The sequence below is a fragment of the Acromyrmex echinatior genome, chromosome 3 (assembly GCF_024713525.1).
Source record: "Acromyrmex echinatior isolate Ae372 chromosome 3, ASM2471352v2, whole genome shotgun sequence".
NCBI classification, from domain to species: Eukaryota; Metazoa; Arthropoda; class Insecta; order Hymenoptera; family Formicidae; genus Acromyrmex; species Acromyrmex echinatior.
In genome coordinates this window covers 13,257,078-13,279,144 of record NC_141854.1, presented here as the reverse complement: position 1 = coordinate 13,279,144, position 22,067 = coordinate 13,257,078, and the positions used below count along the sequence as shown (strand labels likewise).

At 29.8% G+C, this 22,067-nt stretch overlaps 1 protein-coding gene across 1 annotated transcript in view; it reads right to left on the bottom strand.

The window, feature by feature from the left end:
* LOC105153215 (uncharacterized) overlaps positions 1–22,067 on the bottom strand; it is a 258,749-nt gene that overhangs the window by 13,841 nt on the left and 222,841 nt on the right. The window contains exon 10 of the mRNA XM_087404953.1: positions 10,262–10,372. Within this exon, the coding sequence (XP_087261079.1) occupies positions 10,272–10,372 (101 nt within the window). The 3' untranslated portion in view covers positions 10,262–10,271. The remainder of the gene's footprint in view (positions 1–10,261; positions 10,373–22,067) is intronic.

Genomic DNA, 22,067 nt, shown 5'->3' with positions numbered 1-22,067 from the left:
CAAATGTCAAAAATAATTCTTTGTGACAATTCACAGTTATATTTTCTTATTTAACGATGTAAACAACGTACATACATATATACACAAGAATCGAGTTTTTTACTTTTTAAGCGGGTACGCATTTGCGAAGCGCTCGACATTTTTTATCTTACTTTCGATTGATAGATAGTTCAAACGAATGTCGCAAAGGATTTGTCAGAGCGAGCGCGATAAGCGTATTCAAAATCTGTGCATTTTTTTTTCTTTTTTTATTCCCTTTTGAGTTTCAGATTCCTCTTTCCATCAAGGGAAACAATAGAACGATATGTCAACGGACTTTCGTCAAATATAACTGACAATTCTACGTTTCAATCGCAATCAAGACCATTTTCTCTCAATTTTCAAAGAAAAATATTTATAAAGGTATTAATATTACTGACTCATATGCATTCAAAATTTAAAACTAAAAGATAAATTAAGTAAATATTAAAATTCTTTTCTATCCGATATTCAATTCTATTGTATCTGTGAGACAATATCATTTCTAAATATTCGCGTATTTATAGAGTAATAATAGTCTCATCAGCTTTTTTTTATTTTTAAAAGTAATCGTACAAAATCAACATTTAATTTAATTATCAATTATTAAAAAATAATTGAACGATTTGCAACTTGTTCCTATATTCTGTTCATTACAAGATGCAATAAAAAATAAATTAAAGTCTAGTTTTATCTTTTTCATTCTATATTGTTCTACATCCATTATACTTTCGTTACCTATAAAGCATCTCGTATTTCTTTTTTCCCAAATCATGCTCTCTTTTATATATACGTACACTCTTAATGAATTCAATGAACACTTTACAGTTTTATTGATTCTCCATTCGTGGTGCTTGGGTTATTTGGACTGCGGCCAAGCGTGGCGAAAAGAATTTGCGCGTTTGAATGTATACGGAAAGCCGCCGTGTTTGTTCGTTAAACGGATGAATTCGTTTATCCGCGAGCGCCGGTTAATTTGGAGCCGAAACCTCCTGACAAATAACCTCCTAGCCGCTCTTTCTCTCGCCCCTTGCGTCAGTAAATCGGTTAATCACTTCGATAATCGATAAGTCGTAACCAACAATTAGACAATTATTATTGACAAACGATGTGCCAGGAGATAAATAGCAGTCTTTATAAATTCAAGAGGTGTGAATGCCGCTGAAAGGACATGATTCAGGACAATAAATCATTGAAAATTACAGGCGAACCAGTAGCTATTTGCTATATTACGAATCATCATGGAATTCGAGTATGGAAAATATATCATGCGATAATGACATAGCCACGCGCGAATGCAATTTAAATCTTGTTGCACAAAATACAATACGCTGCATTGGCGATCGTAGAATTTATTCATTTAACAATTCATATTATCTCAATCTTTTTCATTCCTTTTGTAGATATCAAAGGAACAATGATAAATCCTGTCAATTAAATAATATTTTGTTATTTTCAACTTCTACTTTGTGTGTCAAAACGTAAATCAATCCATTTCTGTGATTAGTTTAAAAATAAACGACGTTCATATTAATGTTGGCATTTAATAAATAAAAAACCAAATTTGAGTCAAATTTAATACATTTTTTTAAGTTAAATTATTTAATTCCATTTTAGTTAAATTAATGATATATTGAATACTAACAGTGACGACCAATAGAAATAACTCTAATTGGATATAATTTGACATTTTGAATACAATTTTGTGGCCACTTTGTAGTATTGGAAACACTCGGGTATTTAGGAATGCAGTAAGTTTGATATATTCAGTAAAAGGCGAAGTACAAAGAGAATTTCCATTTGGTTGATCAAATAAATACTTGAACCGTTTAGGTCAACAGATGCCTCAAAGGCAGTTGATTAACACTGAACTCTAACTAACGTTATAAATTACGTTAACAGAGTGGAAATGCGAAGCAGCAAGTTCAATAAATTTGCTTGTTGATGATTACAAGCATGCAAAGCAAAATGCAATTCGAGTCAAATTTACCACTAAAGTGTTTTATTGATACTTCATAGCATGATGAATTCGTTAATCGCATAAATTGACGCTGAAGAATAGGAAATAAAACGTCAACCAAACGTAAATTAATTTGTGTTATCTGCATTGAAGTCGTTTCGAATAATTAGAAAATTTTCGGCGCTGAATTATCGAATCAGTATTAAAAAAAAATAATTTATTGCATAAAACAGAAAATGTATATTCAAATACAGCGATATGACTGACTTTTACTTCAATGCATTCTATAAAGTATCCTAATTTTCATTTAACAAATTTACCTATTTGAATTAATAACCTTTCTTACTTGCGCGTTCTACATATTTCTTAAATAATTATATTTTATATGGTATGACTACTTATATACGACATGTAAATGCAAATAGATTATTAAATTCGCAACAGATTTTTCTAAATAATTTTTCTGTACCGGATGTTTCCAAATATTCCTGCACCTCACACGAATTTACAATTATTTATTTACTTCATGTAAAAAATTTAGTATAATTTTTTTAATTGGAGATTTTTATCCCAACTCTCTGCGTTGTTTAACAAGGGCATAAAAGTTATGTCGTCGCTAATTGTATGGTTTCGACAGAAATTATCCCTAAACATTTTTTTCGTAATTTGCGATATATATATATATATATATATACATACTAGCACCAGACATTTTAATCGGCAAAGTTATCCAGTTGATAGCTTAAACAAGTCAGAATAGACACATTGAAGGATTTAATGCTAAATCCGCTTTGTACAGTTTGGAAGGTAATTGGCACTTGTTTCGTACTAATTGACAGTTTTATACTGCGCTTTTATAACAAAAATATAAAGAATAGACAATATAACAATAATATAAATAACATTTCTTTTTTTTATTAAACCTTTCATATTCAATGTAGTTATGTGTATATTTATGTTAGAATGTGAAATATATTTAAAGATTTGTAATTTTGAAATTTCTTTGTATAGAAAAAGTGTCCAGCTTTTAAATGTATTTCAATTGCGGTTTCTCAAATCTATATAGTCTTTTAACTTTTTTCACACACAAAATCAATTAATTGATTATAAAGATATTAATTTCACAATGTAATATATTCTTCTATTATTTTCTCTGTGTCTAGACGTAGTTTAAATAATCAATAAAAGTAACACTAATAGATATTATACTTAAAAAGTCATTTAAAAATATGTGATCTAAAAAAAAATATGTGATCTAAACAAACAAGAACTCCAAAAGATTCTTTGTCAACTTTTTGTGTCAACTTTTTCTATATTTAAAATTAAGTTATAATATAATCATAAAAAAATTAAGAAATAAAAAATTTCAAATTCTCTTGATATATATGCAGATTCCATTAAAGTAATTACCGACAAGACTTAAAAAAATCTCTTATTTTTCAAGAAAATAGTACCCGCGAGATTCGGCGGAGACGGACGATTAAAATTTGTGAAATTTGCTTGAGAACCGGCCTGCGTCTCTTAAGATAAGGCAAGACGTTGCGTAATTGGATTAAACCGATGAATCACAGTTCTTAAGCTGTTTATATACCCTTGAGATCTCTCCTCTTTCGCATATTGTTCTTTTGCCGTAGTAGTAACGATGAAGATCTTCGTTAGTCATAAGAAATATGATGTATAAAAAGTTCAACCATGTTTACTCATCATTTACTATTTTTTATTTAAATAAATTTTAAATATGTATTTACACAAATTTTTTTAAATATTTCATAAACACAATATACTGACAAAATATATAAATAAAAAATTAATAACTGCGTCTTTTTATTCTCAATTACCTGTCAATTAATTTATATTTATTTGTTATCTCGAGAGCTCAATTAATTTTATTTTATGTATACATTTTGAAATAAAAAATTGTTGTAAGCAAAGATAATTCTATTATATCCACATTTACTGAATCATTAAATAAAACAAAACTCAAAATATACATTAACGCAATAACATACATATGTATTTATCAAATTTTATATTACTTCATAACATTTTAATTAGCATGCGGAATTTATATTTTCTAATAATATAACATTTTTTGTAATAGAAGAGGGAATTTTCAATAAATTTCAACAGGAAATGATAAGCACGGGCTAATAAAGAATCGTGTAAATAAATAAATAACAATTTCCTGGTTGCAGAAAAAACAGGAATGCAGATATATCTAAAAAATGAGACTGCCAATGTATCACGTTCGTTCGATGAAAATATTCAATACGTATATTTTTTTAATTAAATGAATGAGGCCATATGTATGTTTATGTTACGTGTGTGCATGACATACCCAACGAATGGCATGGCATAACGTCATTTTCAAATTGCGGGACGTCATGCACAGATCCCATGTCATCGGATAATAGCGGACACCTGCCTTGCGATTTTATGCCTCAATTCAGTGCTTGATGATAATATTTCACATGAAGTAATAACGTTACTTCTGTTCAAAATATGCCTAATATATTTTTTAATTATAAAAAATTAATAAAAATAATATTATTTATCTGATAATTATTATATAATTATAATTATAATTATGTAATTATAATTTATTGTATAATATAATTACAACTTTAATCATTATTAATTTAAAAACTATTACAGCTTCGAAATTTTTGTTAAAATTTTCATCTATAAATTTCCTCAAGAATACGTCTTTAAGAAAAAATGCGGACCTTATATATGTATACACGTATTTATTGATGTTACATTACAAACAAAATAATTATTATCTCATCCATATTTATTTATTAAAATGATTTCATTAAAATTCAAAATTTTTTATTTTTAATATTATTTTAATATTTATTTTAAACATTATTACAAATTATAATTTGAGGGGAGTATGTGTTCCTAAGAAAGGAATATAAGAAATAAAGGAATTATTCCATAAGTTGTTTTTTCGTTTTTATATAACATAAATCATATAATAGAAATATTAGTTGCTTATATCTTGATGTATTGATTTCAAGGGACTGATTATCTAGCTCAAATAAAATCACAGCAATCGCACACATCGCATAGTATCGATCACATTGAATGAAATTGTAGAACTTTATGTTATAGAGCTTCTGGAAAAATTCCCTGCCGAGGCATCGAATTCTAGCCGCGCGTTCTCCAATAGAGAATATGGAGAACGTGAATACGTGACAACAATTCCACGACGACTCCATCTTGACGATGGTATTAACCTCGGTTTGCAGATCGCGTAACTCGGTGCGACGGGAAAGCCACGTGCGGCATCACGTCTCTCGTCATATGCACACACGGTGAATTACACACGACGTCAGACACACTTCGTGATAGTGAAGGATGTCACCGGATTTAATTCGGCGGTTTGTCGGTGCTCGAGCGATCGAAACCGTACCAAGAGTGACAGAGACAAGAGTGCTTCGTGGGTTACCTAGCGGTCGGAACCCGAGATGAGAGGGATTGAGGTTGCGAGCAGGGGGAGGCTGAAAGGGGAGGAGAAACGCTCCTCTCTCGTTCTGTGTTGCCCCGGGTACAACAACGATGTTTTGCGATGAGGGATGGACGGATGTGACGTCATGGGAGCTCACGCCGTGATCTATGGCGGCTGATAATGAAAGCGCAGAGGTGAGATACCGCGATGGAAACTATACCATATAAGCTATAGTTTCCGCGGGAGCCGTCACACGGCAATGCCGCAGCATTCAACCACTCTCTCCCCCTCCCTTTTGCGTCAACCAACCCCTGTTACCTCACCGCCGTTTCCTCCTGCAGCTCATCGCGAAATTATATCTTCACAATAGGGGATTCGACGCGGTGACGATAAAAGCTTGAATTATGAATATCGGTTAATTCACGTTACGCATTCGGGAACCGCGATATGGATGATCTGGCGCGAACGTTACTTTATGACGCGGTCGCGCAATCCCGCTCGCGCCGCTTCGATGGTGAACGCGCGAATACTTGCAATTATCGTGGTATGCAATATGCCGCAAGCTCCATTCGAACCACTACAACAGCTGGAGGTCCGGTAATGCGTGCGGTATGTCGATGTCGCGTATAGTGAATATGAGCAATAATAGTTTATAACAAATAGTTTGCAGGGTTTTGCGCGGAATGTTGCGTAATAAAGGAACTGCAAATACGATAAAGTTTTCGTACAGCAATTGGTTGGTTGTTGCATACAGCTTCAGATGTGAAATCAAAGATAAACATAAATCTTAGTTTCAATTTGTTTAAAATTAATTGATCTTTTTTAATTTTTTTTTTTCACTTTTCGTGAACTAGCAATCCCATTTGAAGTCACCCTTTTATTTTGTAAACTCACTTGTATGAAACTTGGCATATGAGGTAATTTAATACTTTATTCGAATCTGAGGTAAAAAACAAAAATGATGGGTTTAGCAGGCAGAATTAAAAGAAAATGATTTAATTATTACAAAATTCGGTTTTAGAGAATCTTTAATTGCGAAGTATAACATCAAGTTTCCAGTTTCGCTTTATTTGTATCTCATCAGTGCTATGCAAACAATGAATATTGACTTGAATTGAGTTTCAAATTTTGATTACTGTGACACTATCTTCCTTCATAGAGGTTATTATCCTTTTGAAATTTGATATTTTCAAACTACATTCAAACCCAGCGATACCAAAGAATCTCTTAAAACCGAGTTTCACGATAATCAGACGATTCCTTTGAAATTTGAATTTTAGAATTCTGAAGCCAGAATCAAATTCAGCGACCTCAAAAACCCTTAGAAAATAAGATCTTCTAAATTATGTTATTAGAATCCGATCCTCAAAGGGTTAACAAGAATCAAGACCTACTTTCGAGCTACTTTATTTAAATGGAAAGTTCTTAAAAGAATTCATATGCTTTGTTTATATGTATAATATATACAATAATATGTATAATAATACAAATATATTTATAGATTAATCAAGTCTTTAATCAACAAAGTTTTCAATTCAAAATATAAGTGGTCTGTCTCTTTTAAATAAATTATTTGTTAAAATAGTTGATAAAGAATATGATATATTATGCATAAATTTATTCTCATATTTCTTTATGTATCAATTTTGATACAAAAAAATCAGATCTAGTTATGTACATTAAATTAAATTAAATTTCATTAAATTAAATTAAATTATATTTAATGTGGAGGAAATAATGATAATTAACAATAAAGTTTATGCAAGTTAAATCAATTTATTCTATCAATCTGTTTTATATGGTTTTAATTTTTTTCTTTCCCTATCTCTACTTTTGTATGCAGAAGAGAGACACGTAATCGAAATATAATAATTAAGAAGAAAACAAAGCCTTTATTAATTTTACACAATTATTTATAATAATATACTCTTAATATTACTCTTAATATTTAGAAAGTTCTAAATTATTATAAGATAGATTAGCATGTTTAAATATTGATTATTTAAAATGAATTAACAAAAAATATAAAAATCAATAAAATTTATTTAATAAGAAATATTAAGGAATAAATAAACAACGTAATAAATTCATTCAAACAAAAAAATATTTGTATATTTAGAACAGAGATCAGCGATTACTAAATTTTTTAAAATTTAATTTTGTAAAAAAATAGAGTAGAGTTTTATTGTATCATAAATATTTCAATAAACTGCAACACAAATTACAAATATCAATCATTTTAATTCAATATTAAAATTGAAGTAGATTAGGGAACTGATACATTTAATTATTTCTTGACGCAATAAATTAAACTTGTTTGTTATTTATAATTATGTTGAAATGAAATGGAAATGGAAATAATTGCGAGACACCTTACAAATAATATGACGAGTGTACTTCAACATGGAATTTAATTTGGAAATTGTTTGACACAAGGCAGAATCATCAATAATAAATGTTACCTTAAATTACAAATTTTTACATTAATCTAGAGTTCTTATATGTGACAAAATAGATAAAAATTAGAATTACTCATTAAAATGTAAATTCGTGCGTGCAAATTTTATTCAAGTGGGTCATTATATCTGACCTGTTTATTTTAACATCTTGGTTAAAGTCTGCTTTTAAAACATTTCACAATTATACAGAACACAGTTATACAGAAATACAAAGTTATGACGTATTTCAAAACAACTTTCCTAATCGGATTTACATAACTTTCGAAATAAAACAGCTTACATGTTTCCAACTGTTGTAATTATATGAAGCAAAACATATTTTTTATGATGAGATTTTGTAAAACATTTTACTTGAAAATTTATCGAAAGTTGAAATACGATTATTTAAATTAGTAGAATGTTACATTGATCATTTTAACAATATCTTTTAAAAACATTAACCGATTTTGATATATTCTAGTTAATCAGCTTTTAATTGAATTAGCATTTTGTGTAATCAGACACATGAAATGTAAGAAAAAAACTAATAAAATATTCGATTACTTAACTCAAATTTCTATTAACTACTGGCAATCCCATCACGTAATTTCATTAAAAAGTAATCAGACATATTCGTGTTCAAAATTGATATAGAGAAAGTTATTTATTAATATCGTTGATCTTTAATTGACAATTTTGTAATCAATCGAAAAACTTTAGAAGAATTGAAAAACTCATCAAATAGTAGATAAAATGCAATTGTACATTAACATGCTATAGAAGTATACTTGATACAGATAGACATTACTATCTATAGCATAAGAAAGCAAGAATTCATTAAAATTTTTTTCATTTAAATTATTTTTTCGTTTAATTTCATTTCATATAAAAATTAAATATACAATATAATCAGAAAAATATTATAGTTAAATATCATGTTTGTATTGTTTATACGATTCATACCATTACATAATTTTGTAACTTTTATTATAATAAATTTTTATTATAATATTTCGTGGAAAAGTATGCGATCAAAACGAAATGTGCAAGTTTTGTATAATAAAAATTGCCTTAAAGTAATAGATATATAGTATATTTAATTTATTATACAAACTTTAAAATTTTCAAAAGAAAAAAATGATCTCTTTCATCTTTCAACTAAATCTTTTTGAAGTAGAATCTGTTTCTCAAGTTATTCAAAATAACGTTCGGTTAGTTCGATATAGTATAAGGGTTTCGATATCGCTAGGAAGCCATGGTGATCCTTCTGCTTTTCTTTTCTTTTTGCAGAGGGATGTATATTTCGCGTTAACCCAGAAACTCGCTTGGTACGGGCTTCTCTTATAAGTCGATGAGCTTCCTGAGAACTCATCTGAAACTCGGATTAGGCGACTACACGAAAAAAATCAGGAGTGTGAGGATGAGGAAAAATAAAGCAGCTTGTGCGGACGCAAAGAATATGTCCAGCATGCGAAAAAAGTAGCCACGAGACAAGGGTGATAAATTCGATTAGATTAAAGGAAATTGTAAACGTTTAACGAAGATTTTCGAGCAAAGCATTATTATCGATAATTATCTAAGGCGTATGTTTTTGATATTAAAGCGTTAATAATTATGAAAATGTTCAATTCACAAAGGAATTTTATAATGACTGTAATAAATGCGGCATTGTAATTTTATAGTAAAAGCTAATCATGGCGATTTTCAACACAGCGCTGTGTGCTATGCGTTATTTTCAAACGAATTTCGATCCCAATCTCACCGCAGTGGATTATCGGGAATGATTATTTAACAATCTGTAGAGCCATTTTTAGCATCTAAAGCTTATGAGATTGTTCACACTCTCACTATAACTGATAATTTTAAATGGAAAAGTTCACTTTCCACATTTTTCATTCTTTTAGTGATACTTTTACTTTTTCACGGTTAATGTTTAAACGTAAAAGCGGAAAATAATATCTAATTCTTTCACAAATAACGAATCAATATTTAAAAATACGTCAGATTCTTATATTACAAATAGATCATAAATCTAATATCAACAATTTAAACTAATGTAAGTCAAATCTTATGCACAGACGCAGATTGCAACTGCATCTTATGTAAGTTTAATAGGCTATGAAATTTGAATTTTATCAAAATAAATTATTGTCTTCAAAGTAATCAAAGAATCTGTTAAGCTCAAGGATTTTGACATTCGTTGTAGATATCGTAAATTACTTCTTTCATATATATGATCATATATATTATACAAAACTATTACTGTATTATCCGATGACATAATACAATTTGTTATTTTTTGACACAATATACGGTTGGTTATTTTTTTCAAAAAAGAAAGTGTTGCGGAAATTTGATAACTTTCTATATTTTATTAAAGTCTGTGCTTACCTTAATACTGTCATCTGGTGAAGACATAGCTCATCGTCAGGTGAACCAACCAAAGATTAAGGAATGCTCTTGAAACTCCGTTCCCGTCGTGCACAGCGGCTGGCAGTTCACCTAAAATTACATCGGGGTTATTACATCTTTCATCTTATTGTTCAATTTATCAAACGAGGTTAAACGAAGAAGTAATCCGCAGCGACAGACATAATAATTGAAAAGCCAAGAAGAAAAACCAATTAAATTTAAACTTGTATGAAACCTTGTCTTATTGACCAAGCAACCAAATATCTTTATACCTACACCTATGCACATATAGAGAAATAATATAAAAAAAAAAATAAATAAATTTATAAGAATATAACAAAATAATTTTTCATAAACTTTAAGTAGTAAGATTTCAATATTACTTGCATAGATTAAATAATCTTTGTATTATTTGCAATTTGATGCGATTTTAATTTTGAGGAATAAAAAGCGTTTGCTTTTACTACTGAAAAGTTTGTGCTTCTAAGTTTAATTGGTTTTCCGTTTCAGCTTTCAGTGGCTAGTCGTCATGTTGGTGCCACAATATGGACATTAGCTATAGTAAAATCATGAATGCTTCTCGAGTCAAATGGCTCGAAAATCGTGGTGTTAAATATTCGATTTCCGCAGAAAGCCCATGCGCGCGCGCCTCTCGTCGACAAGAACACATTTGTCATTTCATTAATGGTTGTGTTCCGTCTATAGGTTTTCCGTCAGATGCAAGCCGCTGCGGGTTGACGTATTTTCGTGGCCTCTGTTTAATCGCTCTTCGACCGAGTTACGTTTCCCAGATAATGGCTGAGGCCTCCGGGCTTTCGAGAAATTAGGCGACTCTTATTAATGGCTCTTACAACGCTCTACGCTTCGATATCTTATGTTCAGATATTTACATGTATATACATAGATATCTATATCTGTGATCAAGATAAAATTAAAATGTTTACGAATAAAATATTTTCATATTAATATTCTTCATATTTTATCTCGGCTTTCTAAAAAATTAGTAATATATTTTGGTAATATAATTATTATATATTTTTAGTTTAATAATTTATTTAAGATTTATTAGTTTTTTAAAATTTCAATCGATTAAAAAAGAATATACCGTTGTTCGTAAATCCGAAAATATTTACGATTTTGTTGTATTTCATGAAAAGTTAAGTTAAAAAAAAAGTTAATAAAAAATTTTTAAAAAATGCGAATTGAGAAAATTAAAAAAAGTATTTTTTTGTCTTTTCTTTTTTCTGTAAACTAGATGTTAATTTTAACGTTAAAAGTATTTTGTAAAAATGAGTTTTTACATAAGAAATTTGATACCATTGCAAAATATCATACCAATTTTTTAAAAAACTAAAAAGTAAACTTGGCTCTATTTCTCTTTTTTAAAGTCCGTAAAAACTTTTCTATAATTTTTTTACCTGGAACATTTCGTGAGATGCAAGAAAATCGCAAGCATTCCCGAATTCATGAACGATAGTATATAAATTATTTGAATGATTCAAATATGAATGAATAAATATAAATTCTTTTTGTGTAAATAAAAATCAATATTGATAGATGTAGTTACACTGAATAACAGGGGATAGGAAGTGTCTAGTTAACTTTACATAGTTGTGGATTTGCGGCAGTTATTTCTGTAATTGTTATTGTGATGATCCGAACAAATAGTGCTGTTGTGCAACGCGTCGTTCATGCGTTGGTCAGGTTTCATGTGTTGATCAAGTTTCTTTTACGAACGAAAATGTTAAAATCATCAAAATTTCCTATATCTATTTAGATAATAAATAAAAAGAGATTTAATTAAAACTCATATATTTCATTAATTATATTCATAATCATGTTCTTCTTTTCGCCCCCAATAATATATTTCGGTATACGACACAATTCCGAAATTAAAAATAAATATTTTATTAGAAGTATCTTCCTTGTTATAAATAAGTATACTTCTTTCCATCTATTGCGTTAGATTCATGATAGAACCTAATTTAACGATATCGCAATGATAAATTACTTCTTTGACAGTAATATTTCGAGAACGTGGTTCGTTGCTATTTCTTCTTTATCGTGTCGATATTATTCCAACGCTCTACTGAGCTTCGCTTTCCAATTAAAAAAGTTTTCGCTTTAATCGGATAAAATATTTTTACAAGCTTTCAGCTTTTCCGCAAAACAAAAACTTTTAATTTTTTCTCAGTTCCATAATATTTACGTATTTTCTCATTATTCACGTCATAGTTGTTTCATAACAATGAGTTGCTGCAATGTTATTGATTGGCTCATTAAAAAAGATAATATATTTAGAAATAATCTATTTATAAGTAAATGATCTCATGTCTGCAGAATATTCAGCCTTTCGCCAAACAAAAACTTTTTTTCTCGGTTCTATGATATATGTATTTTCTCATTATCATAGTAATGGAATTGAATTTTCCATCACAACTGTTTTTATAATGATCTCAGCAAACACTTACAAGTAACATATTTGTTAGTTATAATTTCTCATTCAATAATATAACACATGTCATATTACAGTTATATTTGTGGTAATTACACTAACAGATGCATTACTTACAGTTAACTTTGTGTTTGCCGGGATGGATGCGATGTTATTGATAAGCTCATTAGATGAGATATTTATAAATAATTTGTTTTTATATAAGTGAATGTCTTCTAGATCTGATATTTGTTTATCTAGATTAATAAATATAATATTTTTTTACTATTTATTATATTTAAAAAATAGGTCTGTTTAATCTGTATAATGCATTGTAAGTCAAATAGATATAAGCACATGTAAATCTTAGCCGAACTTTTGTTTCAATAATTTTCTTGAATGTAAAAGTCAACAAATTTATCGAATTTGCATGGCCATTTATTTCCAAATCCTCTTGACTTTAACTCGAGATATTCGGTATAAAATTTTTATCAAAATACTTTATTTTATTTTATTAAAAATATTAACAAATTTGTTAGTTTGCTTGCAATTTTTTGTCTACTTATATCCATTGATCTAAATTGACAAAAAAATTGATGTAGTATCTAATATATGTAGATTAAATCTGAGCTATTTTCATTGGCCTTTAAAATTAGGCTATTAAATTATTTGTTATTTTCATCCGATTAGATTTATGTATATAATTATGAGAAAATTGCCGAGATGTGTTTTAGTCACTGAAATAACGTCAAAGATATCATAGGAGTAATACCGATGAATATTTTTCACTGCCAAGTTTCCCCAAGCATTATTCGCGACTATCGATCATATGAATCGTCCCGAGCATCCATCGGTGTAACGTCCTTCCGGCCCGTGTCCTTCCTTTTCTGCTTGTCGTCGGGATGCCCATCGATAGAAATCGCGATCCTGGCCGTGTTCCAGGATAGCCGTGGAATTTGTCAATTCGTCCCACTCGATCACCGCCCCCCGCCTACCGACTTACAGCTTCTTCACTTCTCTCCACCCTTCTTTTTCGTTGTCTTGAGTATCACTGTCCCTTCGCCTACTCACTTGCTCCTTCGATTCTTTACAGAGTTTCAAGTCCTTTTCTCCTTCCTCTCTCCACAAATATCCTTTCAACTTCTTCACCATTTCTCCTTTTTCATCTTTTTATTTCCACCCTCTTTTTCTTTTTCAGTTTCTCCGTTTTCATCTTTTCTTTTCATATCGATCTGTCGATCTCATTTCGCACATTTTCTAAAGATTTTTTTTCTTTACTGATCGACACCGCAAATCTTCCTTTCGGTTGGCAAAAAATCACAAAGATCCTAAGATTTCCTTTATCTATCTTAATCCCGGCATTCGTTCCAACAGCTCACCGAGAGAGAACATTTTTCAATGAAATACCACAGGTATGCCAATGAAACGTCAGACTGTGCCGATGGCAGACGTCAGTCTTGTTGAGAATGTTCTTCGGGGGTTTAATGATTATCAAGAAACTTCTTGATCATGCGAGCGTCTCTCTTTTTCTTCCTTTCTTATTTCATCAACGATTTTTTAATCTTTGAGTATAGGGAAAAAGGTTTCGATGAACTACCTAGTTTTTAATAAGAACCACCACATTTCATTTTTTGAAGATAATATCAGGATAATGTACTTAAAAGGATGCCTCTTAGATATTCAATATTTTGATACTTTTACGTTAAGTACATAAAGAATTAAGATGTAAATGAGCAAATTATTCGGTGGATTATATCATGAAAAGTATAAAATTACTTTAAAATATTCAAAATAAAACAAAAAAGAAAAAAAATAAAATTAATGAATTTTTTAAATAAAAAAGAACAGTCATGTTTCTAAATACTTATTCATCTAAATTGACAGAGATGAATATTTTTGATTATTTATTATTATCAATATAAAAAATGACACTGTCTCATTAGAGAAATAAAAATCTAAAAGTAAAAAATTTAATAATTATTTTAACAATATATTTTTTCAATAAGTAAATAAAAATTTATTTAATAATACGTAAATATTTGTTTCAAGTTATCTCGATATTACAGTACTACTTCCATTGTAAGGACAAAATAACTCCATATGATGAGAGCTCAAAATATAGGTTTATGACAATTCACAGATGACAAAACGCCACAGTCGGCACACCGGTCTATTCGCCGTTGTTGAGCTCTGTTCCTCATTGCTACTTCGATTCATGCCCGTTGGATACATTTCCTGTATGCGGCAGGGTGTCCACCAACCTCCGGCGGCGAAGGGGCAGAACTTCCTATTGGCCACTTCCTATCCGGCTAGTTCAGCGTTAGGAATTCCAATTCCCGGTGCTTGTCCCTCGGCTGACCACAAGCCAGGACCTTAAATTTAATCTTTCGATTTGAAATCAAAAGTCCTATTTGTGAGAACTAAGCACGTGGTCCAATATTACAGAGTAGTCAAAGATATTCGAGACATTTTATTTTTGTGTTTTTAAATAAATTTTATTAACAATAATATTGCCAAAATGCTTCTTACAATTAAAATATCAATTTAGATATATGTGCTCTGTATTTTTTGCGTAAAACAATACAATAGATGATCATATTATTTATTAATTATTAACAATAAGTAAAAGAATATTATTATATATATATATTCTTATAATAAATTTTTGATTAATCATATTGTATAAATAAGGATTGCATATTGCAAAAAAAACTTAAATAATTGTTTTGTTGTCATAATTTCGTTTGTTTTTATAGCAGATCATTGCGTTCTCTTATTTAATCGTTTTGATATTTGTAATAAAAAATCCTAATTTATATTTCTTTTTTTCTTGAAAGAAATCTTTCTTGAAATATAGATCTTAAGTATCTTGTGACGTGTTTGAACAATTTCTTTTAATGCATAATTTAAGAAACAAAATAATCGCAATGACACATAGGCTCGTTTTCATAATATATGGTTACTTAAAGATTAAAGGTTATCAACAAATTCATCAATAAAATTTATTCGTGAATTTCTTAGTTACCTTTAATATTTAGATAATCATATATTGTGAAATCGGGTACACCACAGTGTACTTAACTTGTGATATACTTGGTAAAGATAACAGAAAGAAATTGTAGATAATGTTATAAAAAAAAATCCGAGATCAGTATGAGAAACTCTATGATTTATGCTTCAGTATAGATATGTATATCTCACAGCTACATTCTTCGTAGCGCGATATTATTATAAATCCTGGAATATCCAACCGTGATTTATTGCTTCGCTATTCATTCTCTTTATTATTTGCTATTGTTAAATGATTTTTTTAGAAGAAAATGTATGGCTATATATTTATATTATTTAACACACAATTAAAAAATTATTAATATTTGTAAATGCTAATTTAATACGGAACTTCTTATGTTCATAACAAAATTTAAGGATCACAGATGTGCAAAAGTTTTGAGATTTTTTTCGTGTACGTAATACCAATAAAGTTAAGAAAACGGTGATCATGGAGTTCAAATCGAAGGTCATAAGTTGGAGCGACCTTTCGATATATGAGTTATATTTTCCGAATATATCGGGTCGACCTTACATGGTACTACGATCACGTACTAGAATTTAGTATCGTTTGCTTTCTACGACTTTGTGGTAGGAATCTGAAGTCGCCGACAGAAGGATCGAATTGCCGCACGAGAGCCACGTTTCAAAAAGGAAACATCGTCTTCTATTACTTTACTTTACCTCAAGCTTGGATTATTCTTAGCCTTTGGTGACTTTGACGACTCGCTTTTTTGATGGCAAAAAATACATCAGTCTTTAAATATCTTTTACTCTCGTTTGTGGATACTTTAAGAAAAAAATTGAAGTTTTACATTCAGATTTTCTATGCTCTTTTTTTTAATAACTTAAAATTATTTTTTCTAATATACAAAATACGCGAATATTTTCTAATAAACATTAATGGCTGGAACTATTTAATTATTCTTTACACATAAGCCCTCACAAAGAAAACAAAATTAACTACAATAAATTTTGAAACTTTGTAATTAATTATTCACTAATAATTGTGTCTTAGGCTTTGATAGTTGTCAGTTATTTGTCAAATGATTAAATATCAGAAAATATTTTATTGTTTTTAATTAATTAATAATTAATGCAATTTTTTTTTAAATTAGTCATATTTTACTTCATTTCAATAATAATTTTCAAAAATGTGTCCATATTATTGACTTTTTATATAATGATTTATTGGAAAAAATATGTAATGAAAAAACCAATAATCTGAATGCAGTATTCGTATTTCTTCCAAAATTAGATTAAAATCAATTAATCAAGACGACGTTTTATCGTGGTTACGAAATTAAAGTCGCGGTAGAGACGCCAGAATGGAACGGAGGCTCCATGTAATTGGCTTAAGGACATTCGGTTTGGAAATTCAGGCCCCGAGAGCGTATCTTAATGACCCAAACATTGCGCAATTCTGAGTTGATTAGCGACGGAGGCATTCGGGGCCGGGTGGCATTTTAATTGGTCCCGCCTAACCTTCGCCCTCGTACTCGTCTCAAGCTCGCTATCCAAGCCAGACCAGACACGAAAGAGAAATTACCGGATTATGTCACTGAGCCGCAAGGCACGGCTGTATCTTACCGCGGAACGATTTCTCATGTGAAGCTACGTCTCTAGAAATGTTCGAGGAAATGTCGTGTGCCTTTAACAGATCGTGAAATAAGATTCCCTCGAGCACAGACCTCTAATCGAAGACTCAGTCTTTACTCGCAGTAAATACCTACTTCAATAAAAACCTTTTCCATTGATTGATTTAAAATTTACATGGTATATATAGTGAATTTGTCTCTTTAATTAGATATTTCTTCAAAATCTTCATATGAAAAGTTGATTGTTCATAATTTTTAAAAATATAATATTTAAATCTTCCTTTGTTGTGAAGTACATTGTGGAATGTAACATAATATAATTTTCATTAAAAATCTTATAATCATGATAATGAATAAATATTTATTTCGCATTTGTTCCTTCAAAGAAAATAGAAAAATTTATAGTTCATTAAAAGCAGAATTTGAATATAAACACATAACGAATATCGAAATTTATAAACTATAAATAAAATTTCATTAATCACTTTTAGTACATATCAAATAGATGAGGTTAGTGAAAACTAATCTCACTTATTTGTATTGATTTTAGTTAATAAATTATATACAGATGCGTACATACAAACATAATTTATTTATAATTTCAATTCGTTATATAAATTACTTAACTTCTGATTCAGTAAATTAAATTACACTTTAACAATTGGCTAAAAGCAAAATCATTAAAATGGTTTAGTTACATTAATTTAACAAAAAAATTGTATTTCAATTAATTAAATAAATGTAATATTAAAATAATTTTATAAAATAAAGTTAAGTTCTCACAAAGATATTAATTTATTGTAATTCTAATTGAATTTCTGGATTATTTATTATACATTTTATACTTTATCCAATTTTATTTTTGCATTATATGCAAATATTGCAAAAAGCAGCTTTTTTAAAACAATTCAATAGAAAATTCTAACATTGTATAATAATAATTTCATATTCATACTTAGTACGCTTATTACATTAATTATAACTATAATAATATGTAAATAATAAGATTATTAAGTAATAATCTCGTTTCTCACATACTATTATAATTTTTATTAAAAAAATTATATAATATTATATATAAACGTCTGACATGCTTTGCTAATTTTTTTCTATAGATTCCTATTAATATCATTTTGCTATCAAAAGTGATAATATCTTTTATATCTCAAAAAAATTACTAATACATAATAATAGTCTAGTACACAAATCAAAGCTCATACAATATGACTTATATACTTTGACAAAAAATATTATACAACTTTATGATTATACTCGTTGAATTTACTCGCGTTCTTTCCTTCTCCACAAACTTAATATGCAAATAAAAGATATTAGGTCATTTAAAAGACTTTAATTGACATTATAACATATCAAATATATCATATAAACATTTCAAATAAAATATTTAATGATAAGTGTGAGACTTTTTCTCTCGTAACTTATTTTCTAATTCGTTAATGCTTGAAATAATATACATTTATTTTATAGCCTCAATTTTTAGAACAATTCAGAATTTAATTCACTAATAATCTTAGTTACGCGCCAAATCGTTCGAATGCGTTAATGACAATGTGAATCGGCAGACTCAATTCGATCAATACCAGAGTACGGAATCCCTGCGGCTGACATTGTTCCTAATGCGTCACAATACCGTTAATCTCGTACTTTAGTCAATGTGAATTGCCTATATGAATGCCTCGAGCAAGATGACCGCTTTAGAACTTCATTTTCGCGTAATACGCTACGATAAATATTAGCTTGCACATGAAGCTATTTCCGTATACAAGAAGTTCTTTAAACAAGTAAAACCTGCGGATTTTATTCTCAAATTTATAATCTTATTTTTATTTATTATTTAAAATAAAAATAAATAAAAGCGTGTTGTTGAATTGTATTAATAAGGAATAATGTTGTAACTCAAGTTGTTATACTATTATTTAATTATTTGAGCAAATAATTAAACACAGTTAGCAGGTAGTTAATAATAAAATTTCATAATCTAAATAAAATAACAAAATAAGTTAAATTTTGGAAAAAGATGAGAAAAGAACGTGTGAAATCTTTTATTTTCTTAAAGAAATTATGTAGCATTTAATATTATAACTAATATATTTTTTAATAATAATAGATTATTTTATATACATATTAAACTTTCCCATTTCATAAACTTCTTTTCAGTCAAGATTGGTCCCCATTCAATTCAATTCCAAAATTCTTTTACACCCTTATAACACTACAGGAAAAAAACTTATGAAAAATTCAGATTTCTCTCTGAATACGTATAGTCTCGGTATTGAACGGACTAAAATCTATCCGTGCGAATAGTTCATGGCAAAAGCCGAACGTCAGAGGCGCGAAATCGCATCGTGACGCTATCGCGACCACCTTCCGTGCCGCAAAGTCGTCCGTCTTGCGCGAGTGCCTTATTATGCTCGTCCGAGGTTAACGCTGTTCTTATCCGCGCACGTGAGCCTCGGGTCAGGAAGCATTAGACGCGCTTTAGCAGATGTGAACCCGTCGCAGTCGCTCGGAATAAAGCTTGTAAATGGACGAAAAAAGTGGTCGCACGATAACGCGCGCTCCTTTCCCGTCGAGGTGCATTCACTGCCCCCTCGGCCATCCCGCCGTCAACCCCTCTCCACGATTTGCTCCATTTCCATGTCGCCGTCACATTAGACTGCTGGCATTTCTATTTCCATGAAACGTGCATCCGGGTCGTCGTCATCATAGTCACCGTCATCGTCGTTTACACGAAGCCTTTAACAGCGAGCGACGACACGTTGAATAAAGATTGCGCCTATATGTAGTAAACGACGTTGTTTAATCTTACGGTATTGCGCTTTCGTCATTCACATGGCTGTCAGACCGTCGGTGAAAGAAACTACACTATTGGTAGTAACGCCGGAATATATACGTTCGTATCTTTTGTGGTCCATTCGATGTATTGGTAGAAAATGAAATATAAATTCGATGTTCCACGAGACGTGAGAGTCTTCTGCTGAGGTGACGTGAATAAAAATCGAAATACTAAGTTTCTATACATTTCTTATACTTCATAAGTTTCCTAAGGTACTCAAAGTTTACATTTTATTCATATAAAACTTGGTATCTTTATTCTAAATATTACAAATTAAAGAAATACGAATATTACACAATAAGCATGAAATAATAACAAATTACCAAGTGAAAAGATAACTTGCTTTCAATTTTCTTCATTTAGTAATTAAAATCGTTTCGAGAGATTAATTCCAATGAAATATAACTCACGAAATTGAAACGGTACTATTGCGACAGCAATGAGTGCACTGGCGAGGAATGAAGCGACGGCACGGCTGGGGAAGATCAAAGGTCCTTTTTCGAGATTATGACAGGTGCACGAAAGATTAAGATTTCCTTGTACTGAGTTTACACTTGAAAAGAAGTGGCTTCCAAACGAAGGCGAGCTGTTGAAAGCAGCGCGTATTATGTTCGCGAGGTGGAGATAAACGCGCTGCTTTCGTTATTTCTTCTTATCTCTCATTCTCTTATCGGCGTCTGTTTATCTCAAGAATACAAATCTTCCTGCGAGAAAACATCGTCCTTTCTCCGTCCGGCGAGGAAGGCCGTTCTTTTTTCTCGCTGTCTTGGCAAACGCGCGAGTTTCGTTATGGATCATCGAGAAAGAAGCACAATACACATTGTGCATTGTCAGAGTATCAAAAGATTTGTGCCACCGTCAGCTATATCAAAACGGACGTAGCGAACTTGGGACTGTTCTCGCTTAACGTTTCTAAAAGTACATTGATCCTGTCAGCCAAATACGAAACCGTTTCCCCTGTTTCTTACGGAAAGATACGTGATCTGATTTCTCAGAACGACTTTAATATTGCGTCGAATTTTCAGTAGGATTCAAGTCGTTTTGCATCTTGCTAAAAACTCGAGGATGATTATATCTTTTTCTGAAGTGCAGTTTCTCGTATTCTTCATTCCTTCATTTCATTTTCTTGTACTTCACATCACATGTTCTTTGATCATTTTTTTTATTACTAAAACGATTACTTTTTCTTTATTTTAATAAAAGAATTAATAAAAGAATGTCATAAATTTATTTGCGTGCATCGTGCTTCAATTTTTGGCAACTATACGTATTAATAACTTTACAGATTCCATCTTTTATTTTCAATAAGATGTAAGAATCAAATTATAATTTTTTAATAATTTTAACGTAAACATATTTGTATATGGCTAAAAAAGCATATATTCCTTAACTTATTTATTCTTTTCTGATTCTTTTTATTTTTCTCAATAAGATTTTTTCATGTATCACACGGCGCGCACGAAGACACATTTTGAAACTAATATTTCTAAGTTCTATTTCAATTAAAAACATTTTTTGGAAATATCATAAAAATTATATATTATGTATTATATTTTTTATAAAATAGTTTTTATTGTAAATATTATTATTGTAAATATTATTATTGTAAATATTATTATTGTAAATATTTATCGTGTATTACGTTTAATCAATACAAGATCTGCTGTTTGTTTCCTCTGCTTCTGTTTTTCTTAACGATCACGACTAAAAGCTTCAGGGATCAACGCCCTTCTATCTTTTACCGTAAAACGAACTATAAGAAGAAATTCTTCTTTTATATAAGATATATTTCTAAAATGCTATTACTCTGGATTTTGTCTCCACTGAAAGCTTTAGAAGATTATCACT